At 47.8% G+C, this 24,707-nt stretch overlaps 2 protein-coding genes across 6 annotated transcripts in view; one reads left to right on the top strand and one right to left on the bottom strand.

Annotated features, from left to right (window-relative positions):
* The window catches only part of TMEM266 (transmembrane protein 266), an 87,344-nt gene extending 81,357 nt beyond the window's left edge, over positions 1-5,987 (top strand). For all 5 annotated transcript variants that reach the window (XM_062583568.1, XM_062583566.1, XM_062583569.1 and 2 more), the window contains 2 exons: positions 3,039-3,089; positions 3,641-5,987. In XM_062583568.1, coding sequence (XP_062439552.1) covers positions 3,039-3,089; positions 3,641-4,227 — 638 coding nt within the window. In that variant the 3' untranslated portion in view covers positions 4,228-5,987. The remainder of the gene's footprint in view (positions 1-3,038; positions 3,090-3,640) is intronic.
* Positions 5,816-24,707, bottom strand: part of ETFA (electron transfer flavoprotein subunit alpha) — a 37,413-nt gene continuing 18,521 nt past the window's right edge. Inside the window, exons 10-12 of the mRNA XM_062583571.1 lie at positions 12,635-12,700; positions 9,029-9,109; positions 5,816-5,940 (exon numbers count right to left, since the gene is read on the bottom strand). Of these exons, the coding sequence (XP_062439555.1) occupies positions 5,902-5,940; positions 9,029-9,109; positions 12,635-12,700 (186 nt within the window). The 3' untranslated portion in view covers positions 5,816-5,901. The remainder of the gene's footprint in view (positions 5,941-9,028; positions 9,110-12,634; positions 12,701-24,707) is intronic.

A 24,707-nucleotide genomic window follows, 5' to 3' on the forward strand; every position in this document is an offset into this window, starting at 1 on the left:
TGCACTGAGTATGGCCCTGTGCTTTGCTGGGTGATGATGAGGGGCAGGCCCATGTACACACACAGCTTGCCTTTTTCCAGGCCTCAACTGTTGCCATTTTCCTCTTTTTTCTACTTAGAAATAGACTCTGAATTAAATGTGATGAAGACCTATCACTAAAAATATATATATACAGGTATATTCTGCATATACCTAAAGATTCCCTCCCAGAGCAAGAGCTTGTATCTGTACTGGTAGGTTTGGTGGCATTTAGAGTGTAAATTATGTATGATTGAAATGAAGTGTATTTTAGTAGCAGATAGCTGGAAAGCCTTGCAATGTACTCCTAATCCAGCGGCGTTGCCTTGAGCTACTCTGAGGCCTCTTTTTTAAACTCGGGCATTAGCACAAAGCACACCTCTGACTGCAGGCATTTAAAGATCAACAAGGGCCAAAAAAGCTTTTAAGATCCAATGAAACCAGGCAGACAACCCTGTTCCCTTTCAGTGTCAGGTTAGATTGCCTTCTTACGAGTGCAGCTATTTCAGGTACAGAGTGCTTGGTGGTTTGGGTCTTGTTGTGTGCGGAGAGTGTTCCCCGGAAAACATCTGTTTCTTTCACCTGCAAACCGCAATGTGCTGTGAAAAGGCAGGACTGTAGCCACAGAGGCCCAGGGGATGAAGGAAATCTGGCTCAAAGGGATGAGCATGGTTTGCTGAAACACGGTATCAAAAAGAGCACTTAAAAGGAGAGGATGCTTTTAGAGCACACGATACACCGCAGACCGGGCGGGTCAGGCTGCTGCGAACGCGCACGGCTTCCTGGCCTGCTGCGCTCGTCTTCCTGATAGTAACGGCCGCGTGCTGCTCGGGGCTGGGACCAAAGGGGGTTGTTATTTTCCTTCTTCGGTGACTGTAAAGTTTCCGTAAGGTCACGGGAGACGCTCTGCCATCCGCTGCGTCTAGAGCGCGTTGTCTTCGCGGCCCTTCGGCATGCAGCGCCGCTGCTGCTTCCCTCGTGTGGTGCCGTTTCTCTCTTCCCGCTGTCGCCGTTCAGGTGCGGCGCTCGTGTGTGTGTTACGAGTGTAGGGCTGCAGCCGCAGCTTGTAGGGATCCTCATAGCATGTTCGAAGCTAACAGATAATGTAATATTATATTATATATCAATTGCATATATATGTAGTATGTTACAGCAACCAAGTAGCTGTCTTTGTTCCTTCTGAAGGAAAAATGAAACGTTGCTGCAGAAATGTGGAGGTACTCATTAAAACTACACCGATTTACAACAGCTAGAGAGCTGCCTTGCCCGGCTCTGTTGCTTGTTTCCCAAAGCAGGATTTGTGCTGAGTTTTAATGCCATTTCCGTTGGCTTTGCAAACTCCTTGTGTGGCTTTTAGGGATGCTGTCATCCAGGAGAGAAGCAGCAAAGTTCGAGCTGCTCTTCTGGAAGCGCGCTGGTCTTTTTTCCCTGCTTCTTTTAGTCCTGGGTGTTTTGTAGTAGCAAGTTAGAGACACCAAAAGGAAAGAAAGAGGCCAGACGCCTTGGGGCGAGGGTTCCGTCATTGCCACTCAGCATGAGCACAGACCGGGTTTAAAGCGGGGGCTGTAAGCGAAAATGAGGCGCAGCGTAGGACCACGTGAATAAAGTACCAGACGAAAATACGAGTACCCCTGAAGGAGAGGTAAGAGCTGCCCTTCCAATCCTTCCCCCTGCCCCAGAAACCCTTCTCCCAAAGCAGAGGCTTGCTGCTGGCTCGTGGCGGGCAGTGACTAGCGTTAGGTGAGAGGGGAGCGCAGCTCAGGTCAGAAACTCCGTGGAGCCGCTCCGGTTGCAATGTGGGACCGCGTGGAAGGAGGCAACGCGGCGGTGGAATTGCAGCATCAGGAACAGGGCGGTCTCTTGTGCCACCCTCGGCTCAATCTGCCGGGATTCGTGCAGGCTCTGTCCTTGTGCCGCAGCTAGGGTGGATCTGCTGCGGGAGGGGAGGGCCCTGTTGGCCGGGAGCAGGCCAGTGTGAAGCTCGTCTTCATGAGTGCTGAGAAGGACCTGATCAGCCCCATGTCAGTCTCTGGAAAGACTGTGGAGCGTGTTTTCTTGAGAACCATTTTGAAGCACGTGAAGGACAGGAAGGTGATTGGGAATAGTCAGCTTTACCGAGGGCAAATTCTGCCGGACCAGCTTTGATCGCCGCTGTGACAGACTGACTGATTATGGATGAGTGGAGTAATGTACTGCCATTTGGGGGGAGATTTTTGAGTCTCCCGTTCTCGTTTGGGGGTGAGCGGGTCCAGGCGATGAGTGGGCTGCTAGGTTACCAGAAAAATTGGTTGAACTGTCGGGCTTGAAGGGTAGCAATCGCTAACGTGATAGCCAGCTGCTGGCCACATCCACCAGAGTACCAAGGAACTGTGGCATGGAAAAAAAGGAATTTCAAATGTGTATTTTCAAGCAACTTATGTCATGGTCATACAGTATTTGCAGAGAATTTTTATAAGGTGTATAGGCCAGCTGTGCTCACAGCCACATAGATATCAGTGACTCTGTAGTCTGCCGAGGTGAACACCCAAGGTGCTTTGTGTCCCTTGAGTATCCATTCCTCAAGCCAAACCCCTTGGGTCATTTTAGAGAGATGGCTGCTGGTCACCGAAAGTAGCGTCTCGTATTGACAGAGATCGCCGAATGCCCAAACAGCTCCCGTCACGGAAGTTGTTCCATTTTTTATCTGCAAAGAGAAAGCCAGGAATTTAGATCACAGGGGCCGTGGTGTCCATCCAGAACGCCGCCTTTGCAGGCCCCATTCCCGGTGTGGGCTCGTAAAGAAAGAAAACAAATGATCAGCCCCATGTGCGTGCTGCAGCCGAGGGGCAGGTGGGGCACGCGGCCTGTGTCTGCAGCTCACGCCAGCTCTCCCGACCTCACAGCACACGTTATAAAAAAGGCTCAAGGGGTTCTCTGGGCATATAGGACACAGGAGAGCATTTCACAGGGTGGGATTTCAACCATTTAATGAAATAAACAGTCTTCTAATTGCTGCCACCTTATTTATTTTTTTTTTCCAGAGGATGACATGAACAATTACATCAGTCGATACTACAATGAGCCCAGCAGTGGTAAGTATCCCTTAAAAATGTAGCGATAAATTGAATTTTGGCTAGGGCTGTGTTGCTCTGCGTGCTGTAAACCAAGCGAGACTGAGCACTGCACTAGATCTGTCCGGGAGAGGAAAGCCGCAGTGGCAGGTTGGTTTTTCTCCATGGTGTTTTTATCAAGCCAGAAATTCTCCAGAGATTTATGGGCCCCTCGGCAGGGAGCTGGAAGGGGCAGGCACCGGGGCTGAGCCCCTGCGAGGGGCGGCGTGTGGCGAAAAGGCGCTGGGGGCTTGCTCAGAGCCTGCGGCCCGGCGGGAAGCGGCGCTGCGTGCACGGGTGAATGGAGCCACGAGAGCTGCAGGCGCAGCCGCGCTGCACAGTAACGCGCGCGGAAGAGGGGCAACAGTTTGGGAAACAGCAGCGTTTCACTAGGGAAGGCGGCTGTGACGAGTGACCACTCGCCGAATGCTGGTCTGGTGCAGTCATGGTGCTGGCGACACTTTCATGTCTCCCTCTCCCCCCCTCCCCTTCTTTCTCCCCTCTCTCCCCCCCACCCTGGTTGGTCCCTGCAGACAGCGGTGTCCCTGAAGCAGCCATCTGCGTGGTCACCACAGCTGCGATTGATGTCCACCGCCCCAACATCTCCTCCGACCTGTTCACAGTGGAGGTGCCGATGAGGCTGGGCAGCACCGGGACGTCCGCCAGCATCACGTCGGGCAGTGCCTCCAGGTCGACGGCCAGCTCGGGCACCCGGGCCCGCAGCGAGAGCAGCCAGACGCTGGGCTCCTCCCCGGACTGCAGCACGGCCTGCGAGGAGGCCCCGGAGGCCGGCCCGCAGGGCGGCCTCGCGCCCGCTCGGCAGCGGGTGGCCCGGGCCGTGGTGCAGGAGCTGCTGTCGTCCCTGTCGGAGGAGGCTTGCTTGACGCAGAAGGGGCTGGATCCCGTCAACCTGAAGCTGCCCAGCCCGGCGGGCTCAGCCGGGGCCAGCCCCGACCTGGGCCACCGGCTCAGCGTGCTCAACCGCAGGAACCAGGAGAGCCTTGATGTCTTCCAGCTCAAGCCGCTCATTGAGTGCCCGCAGGGTGCCCCAGTCATCGATGAGAAGCTCGGGGCGCTGGGGCCCCCGGAGCCGCGGCTGGGCAGGGTGCCTGAGGCGTAGGCGGCCGGGCTGCCCTGGCCAGGGCCCGCGTGGGGCACAGGGATGGATGCAGGGGGTGTGCTCGACCCCTGCTGCTGCCACCAGCTCAGGGCCAGGCTGGACCCACGGCACCTGGGAGCAGTGGACCCACCAGCAGCCCCAGGGCCATGCCAGACCCACAGCACCCAGGAACGCTACGGACCCACCAGCAGCCCCATGGCATCCAGGAGCAGCGTGGACCTGCTTCGAGCCTGGGGCCAGCGCGGACCCAGGGCCTGGCCACCCCCTGGGCAGAGGCCCCCCGGAGCCTGAGGCAAGGGGGCCCTTGGGGCAGGCAGCTGGGGGGGGACCCACGGGGGCTGGGTGTGGGTGGTGGGGGCACAGCGCTGGGAATAAAGAATGGCAGAGATGTCTGTGTGCTGTCCTTCCTCCCCTCTCCTTGCCTTTCCTCCTCCTTCCCTTTATTCCTCCATCTCCTACTTCTTAGCTCCGATCTTTACCTCTTTTCTTTCTTCTACCCCCCTTTTCTTTCCTTTTTCCTCCTCCTCATATCCCTCCATCTCTTTTCCCTTCCTTCCCTCTCTTTCTTCCACCATTCCCCTTTTCTCTTCCTCTCTTCCCACCTTTCTTCCTCTTCCTTCTTCCTCCCATGCCTTCTCCTCATCCCTGCTTCATGCCTTCCACTTATCCTCTCCCTTCCTTGCCTTCTTGCTTCCTTCCCTTTGTCCCTTCTCCCTTCTTCTCTTCTCAGGCTAATCCTTCCTTCCATCCATCCTCCCTTCTTCTCTCTTTCCTTGCTTGCTTCCTCCCTCCTTCCCTCAATCCCTTCTTTCCTTGCTCTCTTCCTTCTTCCTCCCTTTTATTCTTCTCTTCCAGCCTTTCTTCCTTCCTCTCCTCCTTTCCCTCCTTCCTCCCTTCCCTGCTTCATGCCTTCCCTTTATCCCTCCTCCCTTTTCCCTTTTCCTCCCTTCCCCTTGTCCGTCCTTCCTTTTTCCTGCTCCACCTTTCCTTTCATCTTCCCTTTCTCACTTTCCCTCCCTCTTCCCTATCCTCCTTCCTTCTTTCCCCTTCCCTCCCACTCCTCCCTTTCCTCCTCCTCTTCCTTTTCTCCCTTCCCTTTCTTCTGCCTTCTTCCCTCTATTCCTTCCTACCTTTCTCCCTCTTGTTTTGCTCCATTCCTTAACTTCTTTCCCTTCTCCCTTCCTTTTCCCTCCTCCTCTTTACCTTCATTCTTTCACCCTTTTTTCCTCCTGTCTCCCCCTCCCTCCTCCTCGTTCTCTTCCCTCCTTTCCCATTCCCTTCCTCCTTCCACTCTTCCTCTTCCCTCTTCTTCCTCACTGCTGCTTCTCTCCCTTTTCATTTCTCCCTTCCTTCTGCCTCTTCTTCCCTCCCTCTTTCACTCCTTTTCTCTCTTCCTTTTGCCTCTCTCTGTTCTCCTCTTTCTTTCTTCCTCACCCCATCCTTTCTTCCTTCCCTCCTACCTTTCTCCTCACACATTCAAGGGATCTCCTCTGAGCAAAGCCCGTGTCCGACGTAGCATGATGATGCAGAGGGCGATGTGCTGTGCAGGGCGCTGTTACCGGCTCCCCCCACAGCCCCCCCCCCCGAAAGCCCCACGCGCACCAGCGCTCAGCACAGTCTTTATTGCCCGGTTCCGCGCCCCATCCCTCCGCTGCCACGGGGCCCGGCGCTGGCTCACTTCTTCTTCAGGAGCTCTGTCATCTCGGGCACCACCTGCAAACGCCAGCACAGGGGTCAGCGCCGCCCCCCGTGTTCGCGCCCTGCCCTGCCCCAAACCACGCTGTGGCCACCAGGCGCTTGCCTCCCGCTGTGCCCCCCCCCCCCCACCCCCCCCCCCCCCGGCTGGGGCCACCCAGCTCACAGCACTCGGCCCCACTTCCCGCCTGCTGAATACAGCTGCTTAATTATTTAAGAGTGCTACATTTCCATTAGGTGGAAATAATGCAGTCGTACAAAATTTATTAAGGAAATTGTCTACACGGTGTTTCTTCAGAAGGCGACTTTGTCTCTGCTTCGGGACCGGCCCCCGCGTACTGCCAAGGCAGCGGGCAGCAGTTCAGGAATGGCATTAAGTGCTGGCACCCTGCGGCAGGGCCGGGGGGGGGAGGGGGGGGGGGGGGGGGTTTGCACGCACATACATGCCTGTGTGTGTGGTGTGTGAGCACATGCAGGGCTGTGTTTGTTTGGGGGGGGGGGGGGGCCACACATGTACATGCCTCTGTGTGTGTGTGTGTGTGTGTGGTGTGCGTGCACGCATACATGCCTGTGGGGGGGGGGGGGATGGCTCTGCGTGTGTGTGTGTGTGGTGTGCGTGCACACATACATGCCTGTGGGGGGGGGGGGGATGGCTCTGTGTGTGTGTGTGTGTGTGTGGTGTGCGTGCACACATACATGCCTGTGGGGGGGGGGATGGCTCTGCATGTGTGTGTGTGTGGTGTGCGTGCACGCATACATGCCTGTGGGGGGGGGGGGATGGCTCTGCGTGTGTGTGGTGTGCGTGCACGCATACATGCCTGTGGGGGGGGGGATGGCTCTGTGTGTGTGTGTGTGTGTGTGTGTGGTGTGCGTGCACGCATACATGCCTGTGTGTGTGTGGGGGGGATGGCTGTGTGTGTGTGTGTGTGTGGTGTGCGTGCACGCATACATGCCTGTGGGGGGGGGATGGCTCTGTGTGTGTGTGTGTGTGTGTGTGTGTGTGTGTGTGTTGTGGTGTGGTGTGCGTGCACGCATACATGCCTGTGTGTGTGGGGGGGGGGATGGCTGTGTGTGTGTGTGTGTGTGTGTGTGTGGTGTGCGTGCACGTATACATGCCTGTGTGTGTGGTGTGTGAGCACATGCAGGGCTGTGTTTGTTTGGGGGGGGGGGCCACACATGTACATGCCTCTGTGTGTGTGTGTGGTGTGCGTGCACGCATACATGCCTGTGTGGGGGGGGGGATGGCTCTGTGTGTGTGTGTGTGTGTGTGGTGTGCGTGCACGCATACATGCCTGTGGGGGGGGGGGGGATGGCTCTGCATGTGTGTGTGTGTGGTGTGCGTGCACGCATACATGCCTGTGGGGGGGGGGTGGCTCTGCGTGTGTGTGTGTGTGGTGTGCGTGCACGCATACATGCCTGTGGGGGGGGGGGATGGCTCTGCGTGTGTGTGTGTGTGGTGTGCGTGCACGCATACATGCCTGTGGGGGGGGGGGATGGCTCTGTGTGTGTGTGTGTGTGTGTGTGGTGTGCGTGCACACATACATGCTGTGGGGGGGGGATGGCTCTGTGTGTGTGTGTGTGTGTGTGTGTGGTGTGCGTGCACGCATACATGCCTGTGGGGGGGGGGATGGCTCTGCGTGTGTGTGTGTGGTGTGCGTGCACGCATACATGCCTGTGGGGGGGGGAGGAATGGCTCTGCGTGTGTGTGTGTGTGGTGTGCGTGCACACATACATGCCTGTGGGGGGGGGGGATGGCTCTGTGTGTGTGTGTGTGTGTGTGGTGTGCGTGCACGCATACATGCCTGTGTGTGTGGGGGGGGGGATGGCTGTGTGTGTGTGTGGTGTGCGTGCACGTATACATGCCTGTGTGTGGGGGGGGGGGATGGCTCTGTGTGTGTGTGTGTGTGTGTGTGTGTGTGTGTGTGGTGTGCGTGCACGCATACATGCCTGTGGGGGGAGGGGGGATGGCTCTGTGTGTGTGTGCGCGCGTGTGCACACGCGCGTATGTATGCACACCTGTGTGTGGGTGTGTGCACGCACAAACACGAGCGTGGCTGTGTTTCTTGGGGGGGGGATGTTGATGGGGTGTATGTGTGTGTGTGTGTGCGCGCACACATGCATGCCTGTGTGTGGGGGGGGGGAGGTGAGGAATAGCTGTGCGTGCGTCTGTGTGTGTGTGTGTGTGTGGTGTGCACGCACACATACACACCTCTGTGTGTGAGGCTGTTGGGGGGGAGGAAATGTCTGCACGCACACGCGTGTGTGTGTGTGTGGTGTGCATGCTCACATACACACCTCTGTGTGTGAGCTGTTTGTTGGGGGGGGGGAAATGTCTGCATCTGTGTGTGTGTGTGTGTGTGTGTGTGGTGTGCACGCACACATACACACCTCTGTGTGTGTGGCTGTGTTTGTTGGGGGGGAGGAAATGTCTGCACGCACGCGCGTGTGTGTGTGTGGTGTGCACACTCACATACACGCCTCTGTGTGTGAGGCTGTGTTTGTTGGGGGGAAATGTCTGTGTGTGTGTGTGTGTGGTGTGCATGCACACATACACACCTGTGTGTGCGCGGCTGTTTGTTGGGGGGGGGAAATGTCTGCGTCTCTGTGTGTGTGTGTGTGTGTGTGTGTGTGTGTGTGTGTGTGTGTGTGTGTGTGGTGTGTGCACACACGTACACGCCTCTGTGTGTGCGGCTGTTTGTTGGGGGGGGAAATGTCTGCGTCTGTGTGTGTGTGTGTGTGTGTGTGTGTGTGTGGTGTGTGCACACACGTACACGCCTCTGTGTGTGCGGCTGTTTGTTGGGGGGGGGGGAATGTCTGTGTGTGTGTGTGCGCGCGCGCGCGCTTATGCCTGTGTTTCCAGGCGAGCCCTACCTCTGCATCATGGGCACGGGTAAGGCCCAGGCAGGACGCCCAGGGGCTGCTGCAGGCTCCGCAGCAGCGCACCGCTCTGCCCCCACGCCTTATGAAGCTTAAAAGCACATGTAAGCACCTGCCCCCCCCGCCCCAGCCCCGCTGTTTGCAGAGCCTGAATTTCGAGACCGCTCTGACTCGTGAGACTACCATGTGCGCTCGGAAGCAGCCCGCGCGTTTCCACGTTTCACCTTACCTTGAACAAGTCTGCCACCAGGCCATAGTCCGCCACTTGGAAAATGGGAGCTTCGGGATCCTTGTTAATGGCAACTATGGTCTGCAAGCAACAACGGAGCACCAGGTGAGTATGCGTTGGGTAAGGGGTAGGATTGGCTCAGAGAGCCAGACCTCAGCTAGGAACCACGTACCCAGCCACTACAACCAGAAGCTATGAGCAGGAGCATTTAACAAATAATACTTTTCCTTTCCATCAAAAAAAAAGAATCGAAAAAAAAAAAGAAAAGAAAAACCCAACCCACAAAAAAAAAAGAACAAACAAAATCCCATCCAGGACAGATCCAAAACTGACCCAAGTATTCATAACAATGAAAACATCATTTTTCTAAGATGGTCTTTCCCTGCTCATAGCATGGCGCAGGGCTGACCTATCCTGTGTTGAAAAATAAGAAAGATTTTTGGGGAGGGGGAAGAACACTACAAAAAAAAAAAAAAAATAAAGAAAAAGAAAAAAAAAGAAAAAAAGCCTTCTTACCTGCAAGAGTGAAGCCCTAACATTACAGATATAAATCAGAGGTAGTATTCAAAATGGGGAAAAATAAAGCCTGTTTAAAAGCCTCTGTAATTAGTATGGGGAATAATATAATCTATTTTTGTCACACGGTAGAAAAAGACGCATGTGATGTAAATCCCAACACACCATTCAGAAAAATGCCTGTGTCTTTCCTGATTATTTTTAGCACTTCCATACGAGTAAATCATCATTTTGTAAATGCCTGCAATAGCAAATTCCAGCAGAATACCTGCGGGTGTCCACATCAAAATCCACCACGGGCTGGGGAAGAGCACCACGAAGGTTCAAAAAAGAAAAAAGAAAAAAAAATGGGGGGGGGGAGCAACAGCTCATAAAACAAGTCTTGCACAAAGCAAGCAGGCGTAAACCACCGTGCTCCCGTACTGCCTTTCCACCCAGCCGCTGCCGGCTGAGCTCCGATTTGAGGCACCGAGATTCCTCGGGACAGCCCTAACCCACCGCTTGCTTCCTTCGCTTACATGCAGTCTCAAGAAGCCATAGTTCATGTTTCCTTTTTAATCACTCCGCTAAACGTACTTGTCCAACAAAATTAATGGCTTGGTAGCATATGTCTAGTGGCAGTAACTCAAATAAACCAGCAAATCCTGTGTTTTCAAGCCCACAGAAATGTTTTTTCTTCACGGGTCATTTGTATCCAGTGCCTCCCCATAAAGACCACCACATCTACGCAAGGAGCACGTACCGACCCAGGGCCCCGCTGCTGCCCTCGCTGCTCCTCAGCAAGCAGCTGCGCGCAGTCCAGCCACACACTCCTCCGAAGTATTTCCTCCCCCCCCCCTTTTTTTTGCTTTGATTTCAGCTGCCCCGTTTGCAAACACAGGCCTCCTGCTGCCATCGCTGCAGTCCAGCAAGCACAATCCAGGTTGAGCTCGACTCTGGCAGCCTACTGCTTCCTCTAACCGGCTCCATTAACTGAAGTAACTTTTCAGTGAGTGCTGGTTCTCCACCTCATCCTTTTAACAAGACCTCCAATGGGCAGAAACAAAAGTGTAACCCTGCCCGCGGCAGAACTTTTACCAGAAGTTACATCTCATAGAAAGAGAAGACATCATTGCAACCACCTCATGCAGGAGGAAAAAAATAAGGAAAGAAAGTTTTCTAGGTCTCCTCAAAAGCTTTGTTTTCTACCTTGCTGTAAAAGGACAAATAAATTATACATTTCAGTTGGTAGAAAGCATCTGACTGCTCTGGGAAACACATCCTGAAGTGCACAAGTTCACCAAGCCGGCTAACTCACAGCGCTGCGGGAAGACGGGGGACACCCCCAAGACGGTTCCCATGGCTGCTGCATTCTTTTAAGTTTCTATAAATCGGCTCTTTCAGTAACTGCAACACCTATATGCTTTGGCTAAAAGGAAAGCAGAACACGTTTCAAACGCAACTAAAACTGAATTTTACGATACACGCTTTTGTTTAAACTACAAAAAACTGTGACGTGTGGGAGAAATTAAACTGTAAAGCATCTCCTATCAACAGATTTCACCTGCCCTTATTTCTTATAAAAGACCTTTCCAAAATACCAAACATGGCATTGGAGAAGTCACAGAAGCAAAAGTTTATCACTTACAGTACTGCCTTGTATTTTTATAGCAAAGGAAATTCCAACACTTAAAAATAAAATGAAGTTCTTCATATTGCTGGTAGTCTTATCAAGGTAACACAGGAGATGAACATAAACCAGGTCAGATTAAGTCTTAAGCAGCTTTGAATAAACAGTTATCAATCAATGTCTGATACTAATCCCTCTGCCCTCATCTCTCGCTTACTCCAAAAGCCTCGCTGGAGACTAAACAACCCACAAAGGCATCCTCAACGCTGCGGCCACCAGCCACGGCAGAGGGCCCCGAGGAGAGCCAGGGTGACCGTGTTAATACTGCACTGTGCTGCTCTCTCTGACTCTCCTTCTCGTCCCTTCACTGGGAGCTGAAGTGACTAAAACTACCCTATTCCACTAATACCAGTGGGAGTATTTTATTCCTTATACCCTTCTGTTTCACCTCTCAGTAGCGACTTTCATCCTTACATCATCTTTAATTTCCAGTCTTGTTTTTTCTCCACTGCGTCAACTGACCGTAGTGCAGCTTGGGATGCAAAAACGGGATCCAAAAAAGGGTGCTCTATCCTCAGTCCAGCTTTTGTGAATTCCCCAGAATAGCTATGATTTAAATCCTACATCCAAAAGGAACTATATCCTAAGAAAATGCAGATCATTCACAGGCTGGTTTGTGACGAGAACTACCAGTCACATAAATGCACTATGGTGTGTCAGTGGTCAAACAAGAGGCAAATTAAGGATCTACATATGAAGTTTTGCAAATCTTTTGAAAGGCAGTATCAAACCCATTAAAACTTGTGATGAGTTCCCTGAAAAGAATAAAAATTAATCTTGTTCTAAAATTAACTAGGGGCAGTCTGAACAGTCCTTTTTTTTTCTTTTTTTCTTCTTTTTTCTTATGTCTGGCACTTGATAATATGATTCAGTAGGTTCTGCTCCTCTTTCCAAATACTGCTTAGTGGACAAAACTCTGGCAATTCCAATTTCAGATTATTTGTTTTGGCAACTAATGAGTTAAACCTTTTAAAGTTTTACTGCCATTTTTTAATAGGTTTCCATTTGAATGCCTAAATGTAGGAATGTCAGAGACATCTTTTACTTTATGGAATAGCAAGTTCCTAATTCAAATTGCACATTGTTATGCATGAATTAATATGTCATATTCTGCAATAAATGCAAATGGAACTATTGTATAGAGTTCAGGCATATGTGCATTTCTTTTTAAGTAAAGTCAATTAGTTTCTCCTATTTAACACTTCGGGGTTTAGTGCAATAGTTTTGCCAATGTGTTAGATGATTTTCCACAATACTTTATTTGGCAAGGCTCAGAGGACTAACATATTTTAAGAAATCAAGCAAGCTGGCAACCTCAACATTATAAAAAAATTGGAAACTGGTTAAAATATTGATGTAAAAACAAAGACATCAACTCTTTTCCTTCCTCAAATTATTTTCTAGCACTTCCAACTTCATACCTTACTGTCTTTCATCCCAGCCAAGTGTTGGATTGCTCCAGATATTCCCACAGCAATATAAAGCTCCTAGAAGAAAACAAAAACAAGACATTTTTGGTACCCATGATACAGTTTTGGGAGGTACGACAAATCTTATTCAAAATCAGTATCATACAGTGGTTCGTAACATTAAAGTTGTTTTCAATATTAAAGGCAGCAAAATATGCTGATGAACAACACAATTGTAAAAAGAAAATCCCAAAGAAGCATCTGGCAAAGACACATGAGGGTAAAAAAAACCCCAAAACCGAAAGACATCTGCATCAAACATGCGACAGTTGAGACAGTGCTGTAACATGTGCCAATTCCCGACTACAGGAGAGGGCCACCAGTGCTACCCGTGAGCCTGGCGATTCCCACAGCAAGTATTAAGCAAGACAATCTGCAAATGGCAGATCAGTGCAACGGATAATGCAGCTGCCTAAATACGGGCTGCTCGACAGCAAACTTGGGCTTTTCTGTTTAAAGGATTCCAGAGCCCTCAAACATGACAGGATGCAAAAAGCTTAAACACAGGTGTTTATGCCTTGAAAAAGTTTCCTACGGAGTGGGATAAAACTTTTCAGATGCTGAAGTGGGTTAGTGCAATTCACACTTGTAGTGACGCTCGGTGCTCGCAAGCCCTAAAGCTTCTCTTCCCCCAGTAGCTACCAGTGCCCCCACAGCAGCCAGCAGCCGTACGGCAGCGCTTCCTACGCAGGCACCAAGCGCTGCCCTCACACGCAGCTGCACTTTACACTTTAGGGCGATCAAGCTGGCATCTCTGAAGAGACTTGCAACCAGAACAGGTGCAAATCTATATGCAAACAAATCCCTATGGACAGTTTTAATTTGCAGCAGAAAAGGTGGCTTCTCTTGGGCTGAAGGCCACCCAAACTGTAATCTATCCAAAACCAAGCACACCTGCAACTCACAATGACCTCGTCCCCCCTGCCAGAAGTCCAAGCAGCAGTCCAACCCGTGCTGTTTAGCTCCCTAGCTTTACAGAACAAAACCCAGTGAAATGCTTCTAACCAACTTATTTCTAAGAGAGGCAGCACTGGCAAAAGGTAAGCGTGTTAGTTACACTATCATTTCTCAACGCCTTGCTCAAGCGCTCCTTTTCAGTGGCATGTCTGTAGCAAGTACATTTAAAACATGCATTAATGCAGAATCTGCCTTTAAGCAATATATGCATAGTCTGGGGATGGTCTACACCATTAGTTCCTGGGTGGAGTGCCTGTTTCCAACCCTTCTCACCCATTAAACTGCTGCATGCTGACGAGATTCCTGCACTTCATGTTCTGGAGCCAGGAAATCAGCAGGATCTATCAGTGAGGCACTCGGTCAGTGTTTAATTTCCACTCCAAAATAGAAATTTAAAATGTTAGCTGATAGTCATGGAGAACTGGAGAGGTGCTTCAGGACTCGAAGAAAGCCAATGTCACTCCAGCCTTCAAAAAGGGCCAGAAGGAGGACCCAGGCAACTATAGGCTGGTCAGCCTCACCTCCATCCCTGGAAAGGTGATGGAACAGCTCATTCTGGATGTCATCTCCAAGCATATGGAGGAGAAGGTGATCAGGAGTAGTCAGCATGGATTCACCAAGGGGAAATCCTGCTTGACCAATCTGATAGCCCTCTATGATGGAATGACTGGCTGGATGGGTGAGGGGAGAGCAGTGGACGTTGTGTTCCTTGACTTCAGCAAGGCTCTTGACACTGTCTCCCATAACATCCTCTTAGATAAGCTCAGGAAGCGTGGGTTAGACGAGTGGACGGTGAGGTGGATTGAGAACTGGCTGAAAGGCAGAGTTCAGAGGGTCGTCACCGGTGGCCTGGAGTCTAGTTGGAGGCCTGTGGCGTCCCCCAGGGCTCAGTACTGGGTCCCATCCTGCTCAACTTCTTCATCAATGACCTGGAGGAGGGGACGGAGTGCCTCCTCAGCAAGTTTGCTGATGCTACCAAGCTGGGAGGAGTGGCTGACACACCTGAGGGCTGTGCTGCCCTTCAGAGAGGCCTGGACAGGCTGGAGAGTTGGGCGGAGAGGAACCTCCTGAGGTTCAACAGGGGCAAGTGCAGAGTCCTGCACCTAGGGATAAATAGGCACCAGTAGGCACCAGTACAAGCTGGGGGCTGACCTGCTGGAGAACAGCTCTGCAGAGAAGGACCTGGGAGTGCTGGTGGATGACAAGTTGACCATGAGCCAGCGATGTGTCCTTGTGGCCAAGAAAGCCAATGGTCTCCTCAGGTGCATTAGGAAGACTGTTGCCAGCAGGCTGAGGGAGGTGATCCTGCCCCTCTCCTCAGCCCTGGTGAGGCCTCATCTCGAGTCCTGCATCCAGTTCTGGGCTCCCCAGTACAAGAGAGACATGGAGCTACTGGAGGGAGTCCAGCGCAGGGCTACAAAGATGATCAGAGGGCTGGAGCACCTGCCCTATGAGGAACGTCTGTGAGAGCTGGGCCTCTTCAGCCTGGGGAAGAGAAGACTGAGGGGGGATCTGATCAATGTGTACAAGTACCTGAAGGGAGGGTGTCAGGGGGACGGGGACAAACTCTTTTCAGTTGTCCCATGTGACAGGACAAGAGGAAACGGGCAGAAACTGAAGCACAGGAAGTTCTGCCTGACTGTGAGGGGGAATTTCTTCCCCGTGAGAATGACGGAGCACTGGAGCAGGTGGCCCAGAGAGGTGGTGGAGTCTCCTTCTCTGGAGATCTTCAAGGCCCGCCTGGATGCAACTCTGTCTACCATGTTCTAGGTGACCCTGCTGAGCAGGGAGGTTGGACTAGATGGTCTCCAGAGGTCCCTTCCAACCTTACTGATTCTATGATTCTATGATTCTATGATTAAGAGGCAGTAAAAGCTTCAAAATTTGGTTAGGAGCACAACTTTGGCATTTAGGAGCTGGGGTTTCCAAGCCTTGCAATGCAAGCACGTGTTCCAACAAAGCACTGTTGCGCTCGTCTTGAGGGACATTACAAGCTTTATGACTGGCTTCTCAGCAATAGCATGACACTGAGACTTGGTCTTTGCCTAGGGATGATTTTATACAGCTGAAAGTTTTCACAACGCTGGCATGTGGCATCTGTTAGGAATTTTGCTCCTTATTTTGCAGGGAAACTTCAGAGGGCTGCGCACGAGAGACCTGAACAAGAGACCATTCAACGGATGAACAACCAAGAGACAGTTAAACCCCAAAGCGGATCGGCAGTCAGAACAAAAATGATACCTGTACATACTCAGAAAAGATGTGACCTCAACTATTAACAGAATTTCTTCTTTAAAGATGCCAAGGCTAGTCCACACCCAAGAACGGACACACCTAATTTAAGAAATGATTTCTGGGGTCAGGGAGGGTAAGAAGGACAAGAAGATCCTGTCCACATGCAACTGGAGAGGCGCATTACAGTAAAGTAGCTTTGAAGAGGGCAGAACAAAGCCCAGCTGCAGAACAGGCCCGAACCTGCTGGAGGGGCTGGCGAAAGAAGGTGTTCAAACACAGAGAGCACGCAGGCTGCTTTTTCCACACATGCCTGACAGTCATTACATCAATTAAAAAAAAAAGAAAGATGATTACTCTCTGATGTTTCTACAGCTACAGATTTTACCTATTACATTGATTTTTAAATAGACATAGATAAATAAAATTTATGAAGCTTTTCTACACTTTTCTGCAAAAGCTGTCTCCTGTAAGAACTGAAGGGAAGGGAAACTGAGCAGGAACAGAGTATTTCCTATTAAAAAAAAGGCTTTGAAATTGATACAGAGAATCTAGTCCATGTACTCGCACAAAAACACACAGCTGTTGAAGAGACTCAAAAATTTCTTAGTCTCAATTGCTTTTTGCTGAATAGATTACTATTAGAGGTCAATCCATTTTAACCACAGCTGCAATGTAATATAATATGTACATATGAGAACCCATGGTAAGAATGCAATATTTTAATTATACCAAATAAGAGAACAGATGTTACAGAAGAAATTATTCTAACATCACATAGTCTTTCACATGAGCTCTTTTAAAAAATGCATTACTGTAATTTGATTTTTGGAGCAATTCATTAAGTGCTAGTCATCTAGACTACCAGATACTCTTATCACTCTGTTTAACATTTTGAAGTTCAGTCTTTGGAAAGAATCCAGTTTACCAAGAGCCAGATGTCTATGTATGTATCCTATTAAAATATCTAGGAAAGACAAAGACATTTCATTAAAAGGACATTTATAAATTACCAGGTTTGTCTAAAAAGCCTTTACTATGCATTTAAGGTCTACCCTCTCAGTTATCTGCTTTTGCCTCTCTGGCTAAGAAAACTGGTCTATTCAATAGGTTTTAGCACTTACGGTAGATCACCTCAATAACTAACATTTTTTATGCACGGAACACACATGACAGCATGTTTCCCATAAATAGCACGCTGTTGCAAAATAGATTTGGTTGCTTAAATCTTAGTTTAAATCGATTCTGAACGGTCTGAGTGATAAAGATTCTGGTCTGCTCAGTGCTGAGACACCACTTCCAAGGACAGAATTCAACCGTTCTCCTGAGAAGTCAGGAAAGACTAAGAAATCTTAAATTCTTTTCATGGCAAGTCCCTTGTTTTGAAAATTTGAAAATTTTATTTTCACTGAAATCATTAACTTCTGTCATGGCTTTACTTGGCTGTCACGGCTCCACTGTGCCAGCCTGCAAAGTCCCAATGCAGGACTGCAACCCCACGTGCTTAAGGACAGCGCGGAGGAAGGGAAGAGGCCCGGACCGCACAGCGGCCACACAGCCACGCGGCTTCCAGCTGCCTTAGGCGACACGCTTGCCATCGCAGAAAGCGCAGTAAGGTCTACAAGGAGAAACACAGTTCTTCAGAGATCACCTACTCAGGAAACCCAGGCCCAGGCACAAAACTACGTGAAACAGACTCCACATCCCACATCTCAGGTGCCAAGACAGATGGCTTCACACTAACGTCACATTCCTGATTTCCAGATCTTTGGAAGCTGCTCTCACCACTGCTCTCAGGTGGCCAATCCGCAGGCTACAATTGCAGGTGCTGCTGTCGAAGTCCAGGACATGGGGTGGCATTTATCAACCCCCTGGTGCAGAATTGCACCGAAGGGCTGCTGCCAGCTCCCTGGCGCACAAGCACGGCACAGTCAGCTAGCAGGGGCTCTGCCCCACGGGCTCACGGTCCCGTCTCAGCCCAGACGCGGCCTCAGAAGGCAAGTAGCAGGGATGAAAGGGAAAACGAAAGTTTTGGTAGTATAAAGGCATAGCATCAGATCAGACAGCTGTCTTGTCTCACAGTAACTTAATTTCACACACAAAATAATTACTATATGTATGTCGCCGCCATGCCACAAATCCTCCTTTGTACCGAGCGGGGAGAGCAAACATCAGCATAAGGGATGGGCCACCAGAGAGCTAATAGTAAGAAAGTGCACAGTGGAGGACACAAGCAGCACAGGAAGCTGAACTTACTGAACAGTCTGAGTGTGTAGAAAGCAGTGGGTAGGCAGGCACAAGCAAGACAAACCAACAGAAAATGTTTAAAATTAAAGATGTGCTATGGAAACACAGGAAAGCGAGGGCATTCGCACGTAACATACCCATTAGACTTCTCACAAGGACTACAGCAGCGGCCAAAGTGGATTCTGCCAGCAAACTGGCAGAGCGCAACAGTATCTTAATTTGTCCTGCCACACAATATCCCACAGGAGGCCAGGGGGAGCCAGGAGCCTGACAAGAGACCTCAAGTCTGTAGGCACAGGTTTGCATCACAAAAACCCTAAAAAGAAACAAAACTCAAAGTCCCAACTTTATCCTACTTACAAATAAGATTCCAAATCAAAAATCTGACTTCTCATTTGCTATAAGGTATTAATCTAGCATTACACTGTTTTTCCCATAAGCTTTCAAAACCACAGACCCCAGTGTATCTCCCAAGGCAAGTTGTCATTCACTGATCATTTAGAAGAACAGTTTCCCTTGCCCATCCTCAAAATTGCCGGTTCTGGGTTCAATGTACCCAGCTTACATATTAGCATCTACAGTAAGTCCATTAGACTTCACCTGCATGAGTTTGCACAGCTGCCTCCAGAATTCATGTAGCCTGTTACATGCAGTTAGGATAAATGTCACCAGAATGCTATATGTGGATGATTACAATTACCATTATAGCAATGCAGTTATTTTCCTGTGCATACTGCTTTTTTCAATTACCTACACAATAATTTGATTACTACTAGTGAAAACATTTAAAAAATCCCTTAGGCTGCCTTAGAGCATTTAAAAGCTACATTTGCTTAAGAAAATGACAAGATTAATTTTTAGTTGCAACTTATGACAACTTTGAATGCTATAATGCATCTTTCACAGGTGCAACGCAAGATGAGGTAGTTACTTTGTAAGCATGCTACTATTGATTTTTATGCCAACTTTTGAATTACACTGAAAACCTTCAGTGTACATCAATTCGTCATCATACTAGTGGCATGCTTTTAAACAGCCAGCTTAATGAACCCCTTTGGCACGTCCACTCTTCCAAAGGCAGCTCAGATATTTTATTTTCTTTGCAAGGGTGCAAGGACAATGGCATTAGAAAGAAATCTTTTATAATGAAAATTACTTCATACAACAGATTCCTTCCAATTACAAGCTATTAACTCAATAAAATATTTTCTGGCTTGACATTAGTTCATATATATCATACTATATATCAAACAATTATCCAGTGTGTACTACTCAGTGATGCTGCCGAATATGTTCCACTCAATACACATTACTAAACAGCATCCCAAGTACAATTTCTTTTTCACTTTAAGAACCTTTGATCAGCCAAGCCATGTAATTACCCTTAAGAAGCGTGGTTAGGGTGTCTGCTGGAGTGCAGGGCCATACAGCAATATTTTTTTTTGCTCTCTAGGGAAAAGCACATCAATTGCTTTCAGCTAAATGCACTCACATATGAATATTTTAGTACAATTTAATGTTTCTGCACCAACCCCAGAGGAGCAGAGCATCAATTTGTGAACATAGTTTTCTTGGAGTTAAAAGCTACACTGGATAATGCAGGATGAAAGGGGTTGTCAATCCTTAGCTTTTTAGCAAGTCAGAGAAAGGTAGTCTGTAAATTCAGTCCCAGCTGCATACAAACAGCTCTCTAAAGTTTGCCACCGTAGAGCTACTTTTCAACAGTAGTGAATTATCAGAGGAGATATTCCAAAAACAATTTCCCAAGCATGGTCAGTTTTCCCTACGCTATTCCCATCTGCCAGCTACCTAGTGGCCTCAACTCAACCGTTTATGCAATAACAAGTGCACCTGCTGGTCTGTTAATAAAAACCCAAATGTAATGCACAAGCAACATATTCCCACAAAGCTAGCCGTAGGTGTGAAAAAACAAGAAGCATATCATGTATCTGATTACAAGAACTTTAGCACCTCAATATTCTCTCATATGTGTAACCAGTTAGGAACTACTGAAGATCTTGCCATTGATAAGCAAGGAAAACATTTTTAAAGTGAGTACACACAAGATGGTACAGGTGACACTTCTTGCAAACCTATGGGAATTAATTAGTTCACTCTATTATTAGTACCTTTAGATAAGAATCAGAGACCAAAAAGGAACATAAATATTGGAATTAAGTATACCTTATTTCAGTTTCTCCACACTTTTACACAAAAGAGTGAAAGGAAATAAAACATAACAGATGTGCTAACTTGGGCAAGCAAATGATCCCTAAGTAGTGGGAAGAAATATTGGTAGAGTTTGTATCTACTTTGTGAGCAATAAAACCATGAGTCACTCATGCATTTTAAAGAGAACAAAACCACACTAGGCAAAGTAATTGACTGCTTTGCTAGCAAATACAGAGAAATAAGAAATACAGAAATAATGTAAATGATGTGACACTGCCTTTCCCCGCTTCCTGCCAGTCCTGAAGCAAGACAATGACTACTGAATGTTAAAAAGCGAGTCACACTGCGGAGAAAGGAACTGCCTAGTAAAATCTTGGGGCACCTACAAGCTCTGAATGTGTCCTGCCACCTTGTAAAACACGTGTAGCAACAGGAATTCCACTTCTCTGCAGGACTATTCCATGGGACTATTCCTTGCTATGCAGCTTTCTTATTCCTCTTGCAACTTCATCCCTCTCCTGAGTTTTCTACCTAATACAACATACTAAGTTGTTGCTGTTCTTCCACTGCATTTGTGCCTTTCAAGTATTTGAACCTAACATCTCACTCTTCTGCACAAGTGGCACCTCTTCAGCTTGCTTCATTTTTAGTCATTAAGTCAATTCATGCCAGTTGTAAATGTGCCTCCCTTTAAAATTCCTGCAATCCTTTATATCCAGGGAGACTTTCTGGTATGAAATGGAAGCTTAGACAGTGAAGCTAAGCAGGCCAGCAAGTTTACTCCTGGCAGTCCTAACAAAACTACACTGAATTCCCATCTGCCTTCCCCATCTGAGATTTCTCAGCACATGCAATATCTAAATGCATCCACTTTCCGTGTAATCATATCACATTTCTGGCCCACTCACCTAATCCAGTGTCAATTATTACTGCATCATATATTCCCTAACTCCTGCTTTCCTGGGTTCTCCCTCTCTGTCTCCTTGTCACCCTTCTGTTGGAGCAGTATTTTGCACCCAATGTTGAAAGCAACAAAATAGCAGCAGCTGAACCCCTGCAAGGAGGGGGTTGTGCCTTCCTGTGCCGTGCCTGCTGGATGAACCCTCCTCGGGGCGGGGAGCCTTGCAATAAAATCTGAGACGGGTACGGTGATGCCATCTCGTCGTGGCACGCTGGTGATTAAATCCTAGATGGACTCCTTCAGTCCTACAACTGTGAATACTGCTCTGGTCACCTCTTCCCTGTCGCCCACTAGAAAAACGTACACAGAAAGCTAAAGCAGTTATAGAACCGGACCCTGAAAATGCATGGACTTCGGAAGAGGAAAATAATAAAATGAGTCACAAAATAGTTAAACTCTGAATGGATTCTACTAGATAGATATCTTTCAGGAATCAGAAAATTCTTTGCTAGGTCAGAGGATAACAAAGTAAACAAACAGCCTGAAATGACCTGCAGTGTCTGAGACAAGAAGCGAGAGCGAGAGCGAGACTTTCTGTACCTGATCAGGAGGAGGACAAAGTTCACAAAAGCTGGAAGGAGTGCATTCAGCACACACAACCAGTCCTAGACAACTCAGAAACAGAGAAACCAGGAGTTGAAATTGAGAACACTACAGATTACTTGCTTTAGAGGAAATACTAACCAGTTAATTAAGAAATTTAAGAAATAATGGCTGATAGGTATACAACATATACAAATATATGAAGACTAAAATACCAGAAAAAGAGTACTAAAGTAGGATCTGACATGGCACAAAAATAAATTATGCTTCCTCTTGAAACAAATAATTTTTATTTTGCACTGGTTTTCCCTGTTTTACCAAACCACTGTTCTAGCTGACATTTCTAATTACAGCTATTCAACAGGCACAGCACATCAGATGCTACCCTTAAAATGATCTCAGCAATGCTGGGAGCCTACAGGGAAGGAAGTCTCCAGTGCCCCAATGAGCAAAGCCAAACACATGTGAGCAGGGCAGCACACTGTGCGTTTTGTATCTCTTCGAATTCGAGTTCTGGTTTTCCCCTTTCCACAGGCTTCCCTAAACAAATGCAAAGCTTAACCAGTGGCAGAAAAAGTCTTAAAACTGTCGTCAGAGCAAAGAATATAACAAGAACGGAGCACATGGGAAACCTTGGGAGAAATGGGGAACAACTCAGGTGCCTGAACGCAGCGTCTAGTGCCACGGCAGCTACCGCAGGCTTTCCCACCTGAACGCCAGGGCTGCTCAGAAGGACGGAGGTTTCCCAGGTGCCATATGGTACCTGCCAGCCCAGTGATTCTCTTTCATACCTGAGTTGCCTAAAAAGGCATTAGACACCTAGCTGTAGGTACTCAGTCATCCCCTGTGTGCCTCTTCCTCGCACATCTGTCCCATGGAGGCCAGTCACAGTTAAAGGACTAATAGAAGCTACTTACAGCTTACAACAACCTCTTGCCTTTCTCAGGCTGTACAAAGACTCACTGCAAACGAGTGAGAGAAAGAGAAAACTGCAAACATTGTATCTGCGCAAACTGAAGCCCCTGACTATTTGAAATTTCTTACCTAAAAATAGCACCTACTCTAGGGGAGGGAGGCTTGATCTGTGCAAGGAATTTAGTAATTTTCTAACTGTATATGCTTAACTAATACTTAATACTAAGACACTAATGGAAAGCGTATTTTTATCCAAAACCTAATCTGAACATCCTCAAGGGCTTCCTAGTTATTTTTCTTAAACAGAAACCGCAGACAGTGGTCAACTTGAGAACTAAATTTTATTTTTTGCAGAACATCTGCATATAGGAAATAGTGGAAAACAACTGGCTTCCAATTTAAAAAAATATACTAAAATGTTTCTTAAAATAAGAATGCTTGTCACTGATTAAAGAAACTGAATGTACTAGATTCCTTTTTTTTTAATTAGGAAGGTAAAGTTTTTGCTCGGATTTATTTACTATATCCACTTATATTTTCTTCCCTCTCCTCAGATAATAGAAATTAGCCCTCTCTTTCACACAGAATGCTCAAATGGAGAGCTACAGTCATCAAAAATCAATGGGTAAAAAAGCTACAATGAGAAACAAAAATAATATACTCCAGCATTTTAAGAACTAGAATTAAATTACACAAAAGGAAAATTACCAAAGATCCAGTCAAAAACCAACAAAACGCATGAATCCCAACATGAAGGAAGCTCATGGTTTAGAGCTCCAGAACAATTCTGGAAGTGTGAATGTACTGCACAGAACTAATTCTCAGACAGAAAGGTAAAAATTTGTATTCCTTTTGCTAGTGAGGCAAAAAAGTCTAGAAATGCTTCTTGCCTGGCAGTCTGTTCATGTATTAATAAATGGGCATTTCAGGAAAGCTTCTGCAGCTGCAAAGGTTCTCATGTCCTGTGATGCACTGTCTGGACTGCATAAAAACTGAAATCAGTCAGGAAATTACTGAAAGGTCAGTGACCAAAATTAAAAATTACTTTTTCTTCGCCAAACCCACAATCAAAGACACAAAAGAAGAAAAAAGCAAATCTTTTAGATCACTACCTTCTTACCCGATGATCAGGACAGAAATGTTCCCCATGCAATTCATAGGTAAAAATCAGCACGAGACACACATCCTGTCCTCCTGAGCTCCTAAGCAACTCTTCTTCCCAAGTCTCAAAACGACTCAGTTTCAGAATCTTTCCTAAAAACGTGTTCCAATCCTCCACTGACACTGGGCAAGAGACTATTAATAAAAGAGTAAGAGCATATACTAAGACACTTTCCCACCAGAAACTAACAGCTGCACAGGAGAGCAAGCGTGTCTCAAACTCCAACCGTCTCTTGTATCCAACATATCCCTCCTTAAAACCCCCATGCCCAGAAGATCATGTAAATTTGAGTTCAACACTAAATAAAAAACTCTGGACTCAGCTAACGTAACAATCAATATACAAAGTTGCTTTGCAGTTTTCTAGATAAAATTATCAGATCATGATCTCTCCCTGAACTACTAAGAAATCCTTGTAGGAAGAGGAAGCAGTCATCTTCTAGAGGATTAATAGCTGTTGTAATCCTAATCTGATCAAGAGTTCAATTCTGTTGCTCCTTTAAATGAACTATCCCTTTAACTTCACAGAATTATTTTCTAACTAAAGAATCAAAATGACTGTGAAGTAAAATTAGGAATATGAAGTCAAAAATGTACATCTTTAAACCTTCTCATATTTAGGATACCTAGACAACACACTGAAAAATTAATTCCTCTAGCTGGTGACTCTGGGATTATTTTTTTCTTTTTACTTTAAAAAACAAAATCAATTTGCATTTTCATTACAATTAACTACAATATTCTCTATCACACTGCTAAGCCACCGTTCACTGTCCTTATCCTTGTCTGTGTTGTCAGATCCAGCAGAAACATTTGAACAATTTGAAATAAGGGGTG

Source organism: Rhea pennata, chromosome 10, assembly GCF_028389875.1.
Source record: "Rhea pennata isolate bPtePen1 chromosome 10, bPtePen1.pri, whole genome shotgun sequence".
Lineage (NCBI taxonomy): Eukaryota > Metazoa > Chordata > Aves > Rheiformes > Rheidae > Rhea > Rhea pennata.